Here is a 14223-nt window from a genome sequence, read left to right as displayed (position 1 = left end):
GCACGTGGGGGTGGGCGCACTGCACGGGTATGGGGGCACTGCACGGGAGGTGTGAGGGCACTGCATGGGAGGTGTGGGGGGCACTGCGTGGGGTCCCAGACACTCGCAGGCGTTGGGGGGCGGCTGGACTCCTGTGTCCTGCCAGAGCTGTGGCCGCGCAGGGGCCTGCGCCGGTGGCTTCGTGGCTTTTCTCCCCCCGGCGAGGATGCCGCGGGCGAGCCGGCTCTGGTCGCCCGTTCCCGGGAGCCGGGGTCGAGCCGGGCGTTCGCAGGCTGCAGGGCCGAGCCTAGACACGAGAGCAGGGTTGAGTCACGTAGCTGAGTTGGTGGCTTGGTCAAACAGCGCTGCCCGGCTAAGGCGTGGCGGGGTCCCTCGCGGCACCCCTCCCCTCCCCTGGGGCAAGGCCAGCTCTTCGTGTTCAGCCTTTTGTTTCGACGACAGGAAAGCGATCGCGCGGATTTGTTCTCAGCGGTGCACCTTTATTGGAAACCTCTGGGTTTATCTTCTGGATCCCGTGCGCACACCTGAGGGTGCCGACGTTGCGTGCGTGGCAGCCCCGCGGCACCGTCGGGAGGACGTCGTCGAGGGTGAACGGCGGCGCGCGGGTTGGGAAACGCCGCTCTGTCCTCGGCGTGCCTGCGCCGTCTCTGACGCCACGCTCAGATTACCTCTGGCTTCAGTGTTGCAGCGAGTGTCGTTTGAGAAGGGTTTTGTTAGCGTGCGATTAGCCGGGAGTGCTGGGTAAGCTTTCTTACGAGAGGAGAGGCGAATGGCGGCATCGGGGCCATCCACCAGCTGGAGTTAGAGATGACCGTCGAAGCTTAATCTGATGTGCCTTTAGCTACTGCACGAAGTACCGGGGTTGTTGCCCGAACTACGGTGGCTTAAGTCTGTTCAGCCCCGTCGTAATTTGTGAAAAACTAGTAGTGGTAGCGTCCGTTCCTCTGCAGACACCCACGTGCCTTGGAGCTGAAGAGCTGGGAGCCGGGAGACCTGGATTCTCCTTCCCGGCGCGGCACAGGGTTTGTGGGTCCTCGAGGAGGCCACGTAACCCCTTTGCCTGCTGTTTCCCCATCTCTCTAATGAGGATCACAAGGGAGTCCGATTGTTCACATGGGATGGAGAGATCCTTATATATATATATATACATACACACACACACACACACGCACACACACATCTCTATAGCTATATCTACATAGAGAGATCTATCTAGCTCTATAGCTATATCTACATAGATCTATCTATATATAGATGTGTGTGTGCATCTATCTATCTATATATAGAGAGAGAGACGTGTATGTATATATAATGGCACTGGAGAAGTTCTGGGGATTGTGCAGTACTGCCCTATTTGTTATAAAGGTGGGTGGAGGCTTTATTGGTATTTGCTCAGCACGCAGCTACACCACAGGACTCGCATTTACGTACCTCGCTGTTGCTGGGAAAAGGGTGTGTATCTGCAGGCCGTTGTAAACCCGCGGGAGCTTTCCTGTTGCACCTCAAATGCTGCCGTCTGATCAGAGCCTTCTCTGCTGCAGCGTCCATCAGATGCCTCCTAGATAACGTACTCAGTAGGGTTTTTTCCTACCAAAGACATACGTTTTGAAAAAAAATGCTTTTCGTAGGATTAATGAGGATCTCATTCAGAATAAGTTTTATTGCATTCTTGGATGCGCTGAAGCAAACTCTACCTCTGCTTGAAAAGTGGTAGCTTTGTACATCTCTCTTTCTCAAGGGAGGAATTGAACCTTGAGAAACTCCTTTGGTAAGCTCTCGTTCATCATGCCAGGTACTCTAGTTAGAAGCCACAAAGAGCTGGAATAACTTGCCTCTTACAAGAGAGATCAGCAAAATGTATTCCCTGGTTTCCTTCATTGTTTTTTCTGAGACATAAAAAACCAAATCCTTTGCATTACTTTTTCAGCGGTGGGACGGTTGGTACACTGTAACCTTGATAGCTTTACTTTATTTGTTTAAAGAGGCAGTGAGGGTTACTCCTGGTAGAGACTGTGTTTGCTTTTGTAAATGTGCAAGTTAGATTGCACAGACAGAGCAAATGCTTCTCCATAAAAAGTGATAGTAGATTGCCCAAAGCAGCAAAGAGATGTCTCTTTAGCCAGACTGCTGTCTGTACAGCTTCGAGAGCCAGTGACACAGCTTTTTCGGGGTGCTGGAGCCTCTTTGAAGTAGGTACCTCTAGTTCCCTAGCTATGCATCCCATACAAACTCTACTCCAGTTGCCTTTATTCCATATAAAAATTGATCATTTTTCTTTGGCACAAAAATAATGTTGCTGTTCAGTGGACTTAGGCATTACAAAACCTCGGAGTGTATGCTTTTCATGTTTGTTTAACCCCAAATCCTGGCAGGCTCTAGTTTAAATAGTGCAGCTGCTGATAAAATAAATACAAATCGAGATTTCATTAACCTTTCCCTGCATTGGAGAGGAAACCTCCTGTTACTGTGCAGTTAGCAGGCGTGCAAGGTATATATCCTGAATCCATCCCAGTGGTGTTTCTTACAGAACGCACATTTCTGTTTCAGCTCACCTGTTGCAACCATTGCAGCCATGATGCCTGTCACAGCTGTGATGCCTGATGATACGCCGATGTTTGACCCGAATATCCTTCACGAGCTTGACTGGAGCGAGAACACTGCAATGTTTTCTCCTGCCATTTCTCCGTTAGATCCAGGGGATGGATTAGTTATGAGACCTCTCTGCACTGCTGATTTGAATAGAGGTAGAGTCCCGTTCTGTTTCCTACTGCTGAATGACTGTTGTGGATGAGGGTTGTTCACTGTCGTGCGTTACATGACGTGGAAAATGTTTTAGGTTGAAATAGGGAAAATTGGATTTGAAAAGACAGCTCATTAGTTAAGTTATTTAGCTAGTCAATAAAAATGTGAATCGGTTACTTGGCATTAGATTGTCTTTGTTCTAATTCACACGCCTCCTTATCTTCCATCACGCTGTGTTTTGCTTTTAATTCATTATGCTAAGCAGTTGCCTTGCTTCTGGTGCAGATTTGAAGTTTGCTTACAAATTTAGTAACACACACCCAGCACGTGCACGCTTCAATATGTACTTGAATGCGGTGACGTGCGGAGACGTTGTGTCCCCTTCTCATCAGTCACGGTGCAGTACTGAAGCATCGTTCTACATGGGACATGGTTAAGCTGTTTTGTGTGGTGGGAAATCAAAGTGATCAGGGAAAATCCCATGATCCTGTGAGCATCTCCTTATTCCCTTTGCGTGGGTGCAACTCCATTGCCAAATATGTACAGCTCTTGTTTAATCGGTTGGGCATTTAAGTTTGCACCGGAAATGCTGGAGTGAGATGCTAATTGCATACCTTCTTTCTTTCCTCCTCTAGGATTTTTTAAGGTTCTGGGTCAGCTGACGGAAACGGGAGCGGTCAGCCCGGAGCAGTTTATCAGTGAGTACATCGCTGTTTCTTGGTGTTTTAGAAGGGATGGCTGGGAAGAGGAAGATACTGATGTGGACAGCAAATGTGATCCCCTTGACTTCTGTACCTGCGGTCTGGCTGGACAGTGTCAGCTGGGTTGGGTGAGCCAGCTCTCTCCAGGCAGATTTCAACATTTTGGAGGGTGACTTGCAAAGTTCACGGCCACTGTGGCACTGATTTGTCTGTCCCGGGGGACTGCCGAGTTGACAAAGTGGGAACTTCCCTAATGTCTGGATGTTTCCAGTTGGAGGAAGATGGCACACGGTCGTGGTCGTTACCCCTGACGTTTCGAAGCTGGGACTTGCTTTTGCTCCTCTTGAGCCAATGAGTTTGTTTCATGGGCCTGCCCATCGAACTAACAGACCGTTGGTTCTAGAGGGGCAGCTCTTCGGCAGCTAAAACCCCGGGGAATGTGTTTCCTGCTTTGCCCCAGCCCTGTGCACTCTTCGCATCCTAATTTGAGGTTGATGGTTTTTGACACTGGGATTGTGTTACTTGTCATTTTTCGAAAGTCTCAGTCACCTTTTTGGATGGCGGTGTTGAATTCTGCAGTGCTCTGAGCTGGACTTCATCCTTCAAATTGGGTTTTAAGCATTAAAACTGACAGCTGTGTAGTCAGAGGACCCTGGCACATGCCTATCTTGCTATCCTGTTTCCACAGAAACCTTTGAACACATGAAGAGATCTGGAGATTACTACATTACTGTCGTGGAAGATACAAATCTAGGGCAGATTGTTGCTACAGCAACACTGGTTATAGAGCATAAATTCACTCATTCGTGTGCAAAGGTATGTATTACTGCAACCTGCAATGCCAGAAGTATTCCTATTAAGCTAATTGTACTTAGTAAGGTTTTTAGCCATTAACTGGCAAATTAAGCAAAATTAGATCAGGCTGTTCTGCTGAGGCAGTTTAAAGGCAATTTAGGATCTCTCTTCTCTGAGTACTTGCCAAAATAGTTAATTGATGTGAGAAGAGATTCATTTGTCTGTTCTGTCTGAAACTTGACTTGGGCCCTGTATTAAACTAAACTCACGCTCATGTTCCCACAGAGGGGCAGGATAGAAGATGTTGTGGTCAGTGGGGAATGCAGAGGAAAGCAGCTTGGCAAACTGTAAGTACTTCTTCACATCCTTTATCTCTTGACACCAGGCAGGTATGGAGCCGCTCTTCACATCTGGTTTCTAGTGTCTGTTAACAAAGGGGGTAGAGCTGTTTGGAAGAGGGTATACTGATCCAGAGCTCGACCCAAGTGGAGTAAATGTCTAATCTCGGTGTGCACGTGCAAACCCCTGGCATATCATCACGCTGGTGGAAAGTCAGGGTTCACCAGCTGTAATCTCAGTATGGACAGGATAAAGCAAGTGTCTGTCGGTCACAATGTGGCTGGAATCAATGTCTTCACTTTTGGGCGTGTGCTGCTACCATCCTGGAAATGCCCTCGAGTTGGACTCCTTCCCCAGTAAAGAGCAATACCTTCTAGCACTTCTCCCTGCACCTCACCCGCTTACGAACAGCCTTTTCTAAATGAGGTATAACCAGCGGTGTTCTTACTGCTGGGCTTCAGCTTTCCAGATGAGCCTGGAAAAACTCGCTAAAGTCTTAAAGAATTTTGGACCTTAAAGACAGTCTGTCATTGAAGCACAAGGCAGGATTTCTGTTGGCAGTTGCCTAAATAGCAAAGACCAATGGCAAATACAGCATCAGCAGGGTCCAGCGTGTTGTTCTCTTCCTGTGCTGTCTCAGCTGCTTCACGCCCAGATTCAGATTCCAGGGTCAGAAGGGACCTCGGTGAGCCAGGTAGTCTGACCCTCTGCCCTTGGCAGGCAAGAGAAGGTCACCAAACCTGGGATCGTGATCCCAGCCAGGTACCTGTCCAGTCTCCTCTTGAAGATCACCAAGGATGGGACGAGCACCACCTCCCTTGGAAGTCCATTCCAGCTCCTGGCAACCCTGACTGTGAAGAACGTTTTTCTAATGTCCAGTCTAAACCTACTCTCCAGTAGCTTATGGCCATTATTCTTTGTCATTCCAGGGGGTGAACAGATCATCACCTACTTCATGTTGCTTTCTCCTTATGAATTTGTACACCGCCACAAGGTCCCCTCTCAGCCTTCTCTTGGTCTTGGCTGAAGAGGTTAAGGTCCCTTACCCTTTCCTTGTAGGGTCTTCCCTGCAGGCCTCCAGTCAGACGAGTGGCTCTTCTTTGGACCCTTTCTGGGTTGTCTGCATCCTGCTTGAACTGCGGCATCCAGAACTGGACACAGTACTCCAGCTGCGGTCTGACCAGTGCCGCGTAGAGAGGGAGAATCACCTCTGTGGACCTGTTTGTGAAGATGGGTGCACGACAAGGTGCGATTGGCTCTGCCAACTGCTTCATCACATTGACGACTCGTGTTCATCCCAGAGTCAGCCGTGACTCCAAGATCTCTTTCTGCCTCAGTGGTGCTGAAAAGGTCCCCCCCCAGCCTATAAGTATGATGGCAATTCTTTCTCCCTAGATGCAGCACCTTGCACTTGTCCTTATTGAATTGCATCCTGTTGCTGTCTGCCTGCTTCCCCAACCTGTCAAGGACAGCCTGGATCTGGCTTCTCCTCTCCAGGGTGTTAGCTTCACCCCATATTTTAGTGTCATCCGTAAATTTGGACAGGGTGCTTATACTTTCATAGTTGGTACGGTCGGAAGGGACCTGAGCAGGTCATCAAGTCCGACCCCCTGCCATGGGCAGGAAAGAGCACTGGGGTCAAACGAGCCCGGAGAGGTGTTCATCCAGCCTCCTGTTAAAGACCCCCAGGGTAGGAGCCAGCACCACTTCTCTTGGAAGTTGGTTCCAGGTCCTAGCTGCCCTGACTGCGAAGTCGTGCCTCCTGATGTCTAGTCTGAATCTACCCTCTGCCAGCTTGTGACCGGTATTTCTTGTCGCTCCTGGTAGTGCTTGGGGGAACAGGGACTCCCCCAATGCCTGCTGGTCCACCCTGACTAGTTTGTAAATGGCCACCAGATCCCCCTCAGCCTTCTCTTGTGGAGGCTGAACAGGTTCAGGTCCCGTAGCCTCTCCTCGTAGGGCCTGCCCTGCTGATACCTGACCTTGCGGGTGGCCCTCCTCTGGACCCTCTCCATGCTGTTCACATCCCTCCTGACGTGCGGCGCCCAGGACTGGACGCAGTACTCCAGCTGCGGCCTGACCAGTGTTGTATAGAGGGGGAGGATCACCTCCTTGGACCTGCTCATGATGCATCTGTGGATGCATGACAGGGTACGGTTGGCCTTCCTGAGCGCGTCCCCACACTGTCGGCCCATGTTCATTTTGGGATCAATAATGACTCCAAGATCCTTTTCTGTCTCTGCACCGATGAGAAGGGAGTTCCCCAGCCTGTAGGTCTGCTGCTGGTTCTTCCTCCCCAGGTGCAGCACCTTGCACTTGTCAGTGTTGAAACCATCCTGTTCTCATCCGCCCACCCTTGTAACCTGTCCAGGTCCGATTGCAGCCTGTTCCTCCCTTCTAGCATGCCCACTTCCCCCCACATCTTAGTGTTGTCAGCAAATTTGAACAGGGTGCTTTGTACCCCCTCGTCCAAGTCACTGATGAAGATATTGAACAGTGCAGGCCCGAGGACTGAGCCCTGGGGGACCCCATTGCCCACATCCCTCCCGGTCGAATAAGACCACCCCCTCATCCAGATCACTGATGAAGATGTTGAACAGCACCGGCCCCAGAACTGAGCCCTGGGGGACTCCACTGCACACATCTTTCCAGGTTGACACCGACCCATCCACCACCACTCTCTGAGTGCAGTCCTTGAGCCAGTTTGCTACCCAGTCTACTATATAATCATCCAAGGCAGATGGAAGAGAACAGGAGTTTTGTAAAGTTTTCAGTACCGTAGGGTTAAGAGTATCTACTCAAATGATATATTTCCATCCCATGTTAAACATGACTGATTACAAATGCGCACTAAGCATGATGAAATGAATACTCCACATTTTCCATGTGAATAATTAATCTGTTTAATTCATGGGAGTAACACTTTATTTTTTAAATACATGGCCGTCCAACTTCTAAGGGGTCAGGAGCCGCAGGCAACACAGGCCGCACCAGGGGAACCGCACTAGTGCTAGCCATAGGCCCCCAAGCTGCACTCCCCTTTCGCCCCCCACTGCTGCATGTGGTCCCCACCTTGGCCCTCGTGCTGCACCATGGGCTTCCCCGTGAATAGTATACGTGTGTAGTATGAAGTGTTTAGTGTTCCTCCTGCAGAATTAAAGGCTAACTGGATGCAGTGCTGTTTTAAATAACTGTTGTTTGGGTGTGTTTGTCTCTTTTCAGCTTAATGTCTACCCTTACATTGTTAAGTAAGAGACTGAACTGTTACAAAATTACTCTGGAGTGTCTGCCAAAAAACGTGGCTTTCTATAAGAAGTTTGGATATTCAGTATCTGAAGAAAAGTACATGTTTCAGCGGTTTTTCGATTAAGAACTTCTAGCTCATCTTTTGTAAAGACTTGGTGGAAGATCCTGCGCTACATACAACCTTTTTTCTTTCTTTTCTTTTTTTTTTTTTGGTGGAAAATTAAAATAATTTTTTGCTGCAAATACAGTGACCCTTATAGATGCTGGACAACAAATTGTGCAAAACCTGCAACCTTACTGACATTGTAGAAGGTTTCTTTGGGGTGGGAAGATGAGCTGGTTAGAACTAATTTTACTACTGTTCAGTCTGAGTGAAGCTTTTTTTGTTCTTAGCTGGGTTATGAGAGACTATTATAAAGGGGATGGTTTTTAACCAAAGGTATATATTTTTATCTCAAATTTTTTCTTGTCTCGTATTTTTCTAACGTTTTGCGCTTATTTCCTTGGTAGTCAAAGTGCAGGTAGCGGGGTTGGGCTTCTGCCTGCGCATGCCTGGGGAAAATGTAACTTGTATAGGGACGCTTTGTATTACACAAACGGCAAAGCAGAATAGTACTAGTTTAACTTCAACCGTGACTCTAAATGCTGGTGACATGAATGTACAAAAAGCTTCCTAGGCACCATCTTCCCAAAATTCAACTATGTGCTTCCCTTGCAATCTGTTCAGTGCAGGTTGCGTACTGTAGATAATTACTGGTTTTGCTACGGTTGATATTCCAAAAATATACAGTGTATTCCAATAGCCAACTAAATGAATACGAATTCAAGCCCTGTCCTGTAGTGACTACCCTGAAGCTTTCACAGCGGTGAGTTATTAATCTGTGAAACAAACCCGAAGTTATAATTGCCTAAAGTGTAAAACCGTTCCTATCTTTGGTAAGACTATCCTTGTTTCTATTCTGCTTAGCTGTAATGTCATTCGAGGACAGGAGTTTAACTCCTGCCTCTGAAAAGGCAGTGACATGTTCAGTCGGACTGACTTGCTGTACTTGAATTCCACTGGGCCGGGTCTGCAGTCTTTGAGGCTAACTGCTTGTGCATATTTTGTAAAGAAATCCCAAATCCTGGTACCAAAGGCTTGATGCTGCTTTGGCTCGCCTTTTCTGCTATTAACGTTGGATAAATTATTTTTAGCACTTTTTGCCACTGATAGAAAAAAAAAGAAAAGAAATGCAAACCCCTTTGTTTCAACAGGGACTTTTGTGTGAAGAGTGACAAGTCTTCGTGTTATGAATAGGGCATTATAAGTACATGAAGGTTACAACAGAACAGCTAGTCTTGTTTGTGAACAATTAGGCTTACAAAATGTTCTTTCATTGCAGCGTTGAAGACTACTTTAAATTGTGGGGCTTCTATTTAATGTGACTGATGGTACTCTCTACTTAATATGTCGTTTCCTTGATGGTGATTAGGTTTTATTTATTGATTGATCTTTGTTCGGTTTTTGTTTTGTTTTTTTTTATTAAAAAATGTTTAAGCTAAAATAAACGAAGACTGCCAAATATTTTTCTTTTATAGTTATCACCCACTGCCCTGGCTCGTTAACCTGTGGCACTGAACTCTGCTGCCCAGGGAGGCAGGGCTGGGCTCACGGGCTGCCATGAAAACTTATAGCTCTATCATGCCCGTCTTTGGGAACAGGATAGAATGCAGAGTTAGTGAGTGTGAACGAGCATCTGAATGGGCACAGGCACTGGTGGCATACGCCTGTCATGTACCACCTTGGATGAATGCAATGGATTTTGCTCCTTAGCGTTATAATTAAGGCTGAATTGCATCTCACTGTAAACAGGGTGTATTACACTAGATAAACTAGAAGACCTAAACAGGCTTGGACCCTCAGCAGAGTTAGAGAGTGCGAAGGGAGCAGCATGGCACCTAGCTTGTATCAAGATAAAACAAATGCTGAAGGCGTTGGTGACGTCCATGTTTGACAGAGCCTTTGCTGGGAGAAGTCCAGCTCATCTGCATCTCTTCAGCTCTGGTCTGAGCTCTCCACAGCATCGTTCATTCTGAGCTACGCACCTGCCCAGATGTGACAGAGGCTACGTGCCAGGCCCCAGCAGACTCGCTAGCAAAAGAAGTCCTTGTCAGAAGGTATCTTTTCTTCCCGAGCCCCAGGAGTACAGCATCTTCATCCCTAATCCACACCGATTTGAAGATCTAACTAGGCTTGTAAAATATCTATGGTAGGAAAAGCTCGAGAAACATTTGTTGCAATGATCTATGTTGAAGAATTACACTGTTGGCATAGAGAGCAAGCCTCACTGATGGGTTGAAGAAGTGACTTAGTTTGCAGGCAAAGGAACAAACAGTAAGTTTAAGCTTTTGAATTTAAATGATTTGGGAAGAGATGTAGCAAGGTGATGTGGGACCTGCTGGTTAACGTTAGTTAAACTTATTTAAAAAAAGGGGGGGGGGGAGGGAATTTTGTAAAACTTTCCCTCTCCCCCATCGAAAACAATAACTTTTAAATGGGCTGTTCAAATGTCAGCCCTCTCCAGCTACTTGTAAGAAAGGTAAAGTGCACCTTGAACAGCCGGCTAATGCTAACAAGAAAACGCAGGGCATTTGGACAAGAGTCCTGCAGTGTAAAAGACTTTGTGCAGAATTAGCCTAGAATAATATTAGAAAAGAGGCATAAGAAAAGAGACATAAAGTAAAGCAAATGTCGATACCAGGCATGATGAACATGTGTAGCTACCGTAGTTCTTTATGGAGTTAGCCCCGCATAGCACTTCAGGTGGCAAATCTAGAGCCCATTCAGCTATTGCCAAGTTCCTTACACATTTGGGCTTCCATCAATAAGTCTGGGCAGGATGCACGAGCTGGGCCATTCCCCTGCCTTATGTGCCTCTAAGGGACACCCGAGTAAATGGTTTTGGAATACACCTCTTGGGGGCTGGGGAAAAGTTACCTGCAGTGGACTAATAGTTAGTGCACCCCTGCCCACCACCGACCACAGGTGAGACCTTGGATTCAAATGTCTTCTCCCGATTTGGAACAGGGATTTGAAGTCGGGTATCCTTTCTTTCATGAGTGCCTTACTCACTAGGCAACAGACTAGTGCAGGTCCACCTCTGTCACTGGTGAAAGCTGTCTGGTTTGTACAGAAGTGGCACAGCCACTACAGAGGAAGTGAGACGTCCACTCTAGGACATCCTGTAGCTGCCTCGTGGTTAGGATGCTTGCATGGGATGTTTGGGAGCAAATCCCTGCTCCAGGTCAGGCAGAGAAGGTTTGTGCCTGTGACTCCCAAAAAGAGTGAGGAGCCTCCTCCACCCTGAGACGGGGGACAACCTCCTAAAGGACTTCAGCTTCACTGCTGTACCTACCATTACGTGCACAGCTTCCTCTTCAGTGTGATGCCATCAGAGTCCCGTTCTTCGGGGTCTAACTCTTCTCTTGCCTTGTGTATAGGGAGACTGGGGACCTAACATAGGGCTGCAGACTTCCCCAAGGCAGCAGTGTCTACCAGTTAAGCACTGAGACTCTAAACCACTCTTCAAGGATTTGGATCCTAGTGCTGCAAGAGAAAGATGGAGAATAGCACCAGCAAGGTGGCAGAGTGACACAAAGCCACAGTTGGCATGGTGCCCATTAGCCATATCTTGGGAAATTGCTTTCTGGACCGAGTGAAGTACCAACCGAGCTGCCTCTCAGCAGCAGGCTAATCTTCATCCAGGAAAAGATCATAAAAAAGGTACCTGTTCCTTCATTTTCATGGGAAGATTAAGAGGAGCATGTGTTGTGTGGCCACATCTCTATTCCACCTCCTGCTCCAGAAGCAGTACCCTCTTTTAGAGCGACTTCTGGGAGGGGCTAGTAGGGGGTAATGGAATGAAGAAATAGGTTACAAGGAAAATCCTTGTTCCTGAAGCTAGTGAGATTGTAAGGTACCCTCCTGAGGGAAGTTGTGGGAGCCCTATTGAGCATGTCTACATGAGCAATCCAGCTTTGGCAAGGGGTGACTCGATGTCTCGGTAGGGCTCTTCCCTCCATGTGTGAGATCTCTTAATTTCCCAGGGGAAACGCGGAAAGGGAGTTGAAGCAGCAAGCAGGTTTAATCAACGCCCTGATTCTTGGAGCACTGTTTAGATGGATCCTCGTTCCTATGTGCATGCATGGCTAGAAACCTTTAGCTGACATGCTTGAGTGAGCCACAAAGACAAACGTCTCGAATACGTACAGTGCCTGCCGGTAAGTAGTCCTTTTGGTTGCACAGAATCGCTGTTCTCCTGGTAGAAACCAAGGCGTTCTCTCCTGGAGCAAAAATAGCCGTTCTGGGAGAAAAATAACCTTGGAACAACCAGTTAAATTAACCCCAGGAGAGCTTCTCCGGAGAGGCTGAACATGGGCACAGCTTAACTCCTCCTGGAGTCTGGGGACAGGCTCGCTGCCTTCCTGAGACCGAGCAGCTGCTTTCCCACTTCCATAAACCAGGAGGTGAGGGGACGAGCAGTCACCATTCCCTACCTATTCCTCAAACTGGGCAGTCCCCAGTTTTGGGAAGAGGCAGGGGGCTTTGCTGGCTCCCATCGGCTTCTCCTTGCTGCCCCACTGCCCAGTGGGTTGGCGATTTAAAAGCTAGCAGCCAAGAGTGGGACTCTGGAAAGGTCTTCCAGCTCCCACTGGGCCTGCAGCAATTAATTTAAAAGCCCGGGGCTGGGAGTGAGGAGCAGCAGGGGTGGCAAAGTAGGCTTGCAAGCCTGGCTCTCAGCGGTACCGACTTCCCCTTCAGTGGCAGGGGTGGTGATTTAAAAGCCAGAGGGACTGGGAGCCTGGCACGCAGACTTTCCCCAAGCCCAGCTCCCATCCCTGCTAGCTTCCCCTTGCTGCCCTGCTGACCCAGAGTGGAGCAGGGCGAGACTGGCCACCAGGCTCCTGGAGCCTTGGCGTGGCAGCCGAGTGCCCCCCACCCCTGCCTGCACTCCTCCAGGCTAGCCCAGAGCACAAGGAGCAGGGCTATTCCGACCAACAAGGCGCCGAGATGGGGTCGGGAGAACGAGGACAGGCATTCTCCAAGCGAGGGAACCCATCCTTGCCTTCTGTGCCAGCTGCCACTTGACAGCCCGTCCCCTTCCCCAGCAGGGGAGAGGGCAAGCTGCCAATTAACAGGTTCCTTCCTAAGGGCAGGGCGGCCTTGGGGAACAACCCCTAGTGCTCCTGGCAGGAGAGCTTGCCTATGAATCTCTCTAGCCATTGGCAACGTGTAGGAGGTGCACACGCACCCCCTGAGATTGGCCGACACTGCTGGCGGCATCTGCAGGCGATCGCCGCTTGCCCCCCGCCGCCAGTGACATTGCTGTGGCTGCCTGTGAGCGGTCCCCAGTCTCAGGAGGCACGAGGCATTCATGTCTCTAGCCATGGGGCTGCTGGAGGAACGTCTGTACAGTTTGGCTCCTGGGCTATTTTTCTCCCAGAAGGAATTTCTTTTGGTAGAAATTAATGTCCACAGCCAGTGTTCAAATGGTCTCCATATATGTCTAGCTAGAAGTCACTCCATGACTCCTACTCATTTCTGTTTTGTAATTTGAGCTAATCCAGTGCTGACATTTAATTACAAATGCACGTTTGCACTGTCACCTCCAGGGTGGTTAAAAAAAAAGTGTGGCTACAAAATTGCACTTTGGAAAAAATGCCTTTAAATGCTGTGTTGATTTGGTCAAGTTAATGAAGTCAGTTCTCACTCTGTGCCCACTCACAGCTTTAAACTTCCCCAGAGTTCAAGGCCACAAGATCATCTTTGATCTCTCTTATCTCACTCCAAAGCTTCACTCATTACCCTTACCTCACCCCCCAGAAACCTAAGGGCACAGACAAATGCACTTTGTAGCTGCTGCTCAGAAGCACGCATCAGTTGTAATACAAATCAGTTAAATCATAAATTTTAAACTGGTCCCACTTCACTCAGGGTTAAAGTTGCAGCAGCTTTGCTACACTTCACTGCAGGATTCTGTGCTGTAAGGGTCACTTCTTAATAGCTTAAATCCTTGATATCAATACAACTGTTACATCTGTCTGTATCATGAGTTAGACCCAAGTGTTTAACCCTCGAGACACCACAGACACACCAGGAAAACAAAAGGTGCCACCAAGACCTGATTTCCCATCCCACTTTACGAGCCGAGTTGGGGAATGAGAATGCACGCTCCAGCTGAGGACTGGCTCTCAAGCAAGCACACCTCCCGACTCAGTGCAACAGCATGAAGAACCGCACGCCTCTTCCAGTGCACGCAGACTTCGCTACAGCACCTCGTAGTTTAAAGCAAGAAAAGGACCGTTAGGTTATGGAATTTGCCCTGTACCACAAGGAAATGCACGAATCCTTTTTTTTTGT

The 14223-nt window shown here is 48.5% G+C and overlaps 1 protein-coding gene across 2 annotated transcripts; it reads left to right on the top strand.

Annotated features, from left to right (window-relative positions):
- The first annotated feature begins 6 nt into the window (after positions 1-6).
- Positions 7-9478, top strand: GNPNAT1 (glucosamine-phosphate N-acetyltransferase 1). Of its 2 annotated transcripts, none has more exons than XM_014520499.2 (6): positions 7-741; positions 2548-2744; positions 3378-3440; positions 4132-4259; positions 4524-4585; positions 7800-9478. In XM_014520499.2, exons 1-6 carry the CDS (start codon positions 65-67, stop codon positions 7945-7947), a joined length of 1275 nt encoding a protein of 424 aa, XP_014375985.2. In that variant the 5' UTR covers positions 7-64; the 3' UTR covers positions 7948-9478. The 2 variants fall into 2 exon arrangements, with proteins under 2 accessions (XP_014375985.2, XP_006024924.1); XM_006024862.3 differs by having other exon boundaries at positions 7-27; positions 7800-9465.
- The last annotated feature ends 4745 nt before the right edge of the window (positions 9479-14223 follow it).

The sequence above is a fragment of the Alligator sinensis genome, unplaced genomic scaffold (genome assembly GCF_000455745.1).
Source record: "Alligator sinensis unplaced genomic scaffold, ASM45574v1 scaffold358_1, whole genome shotgun sequence".
NCBI lineage: Eukaryota > Metazoa > Chordata > Crocodylia > Alligatoridae > Alligator > Alligator sinensis.
Note: the sequence above shows the minus strand (reverse complement) of the source record. Positions and strands in the feature narration are given on the sequence as shown.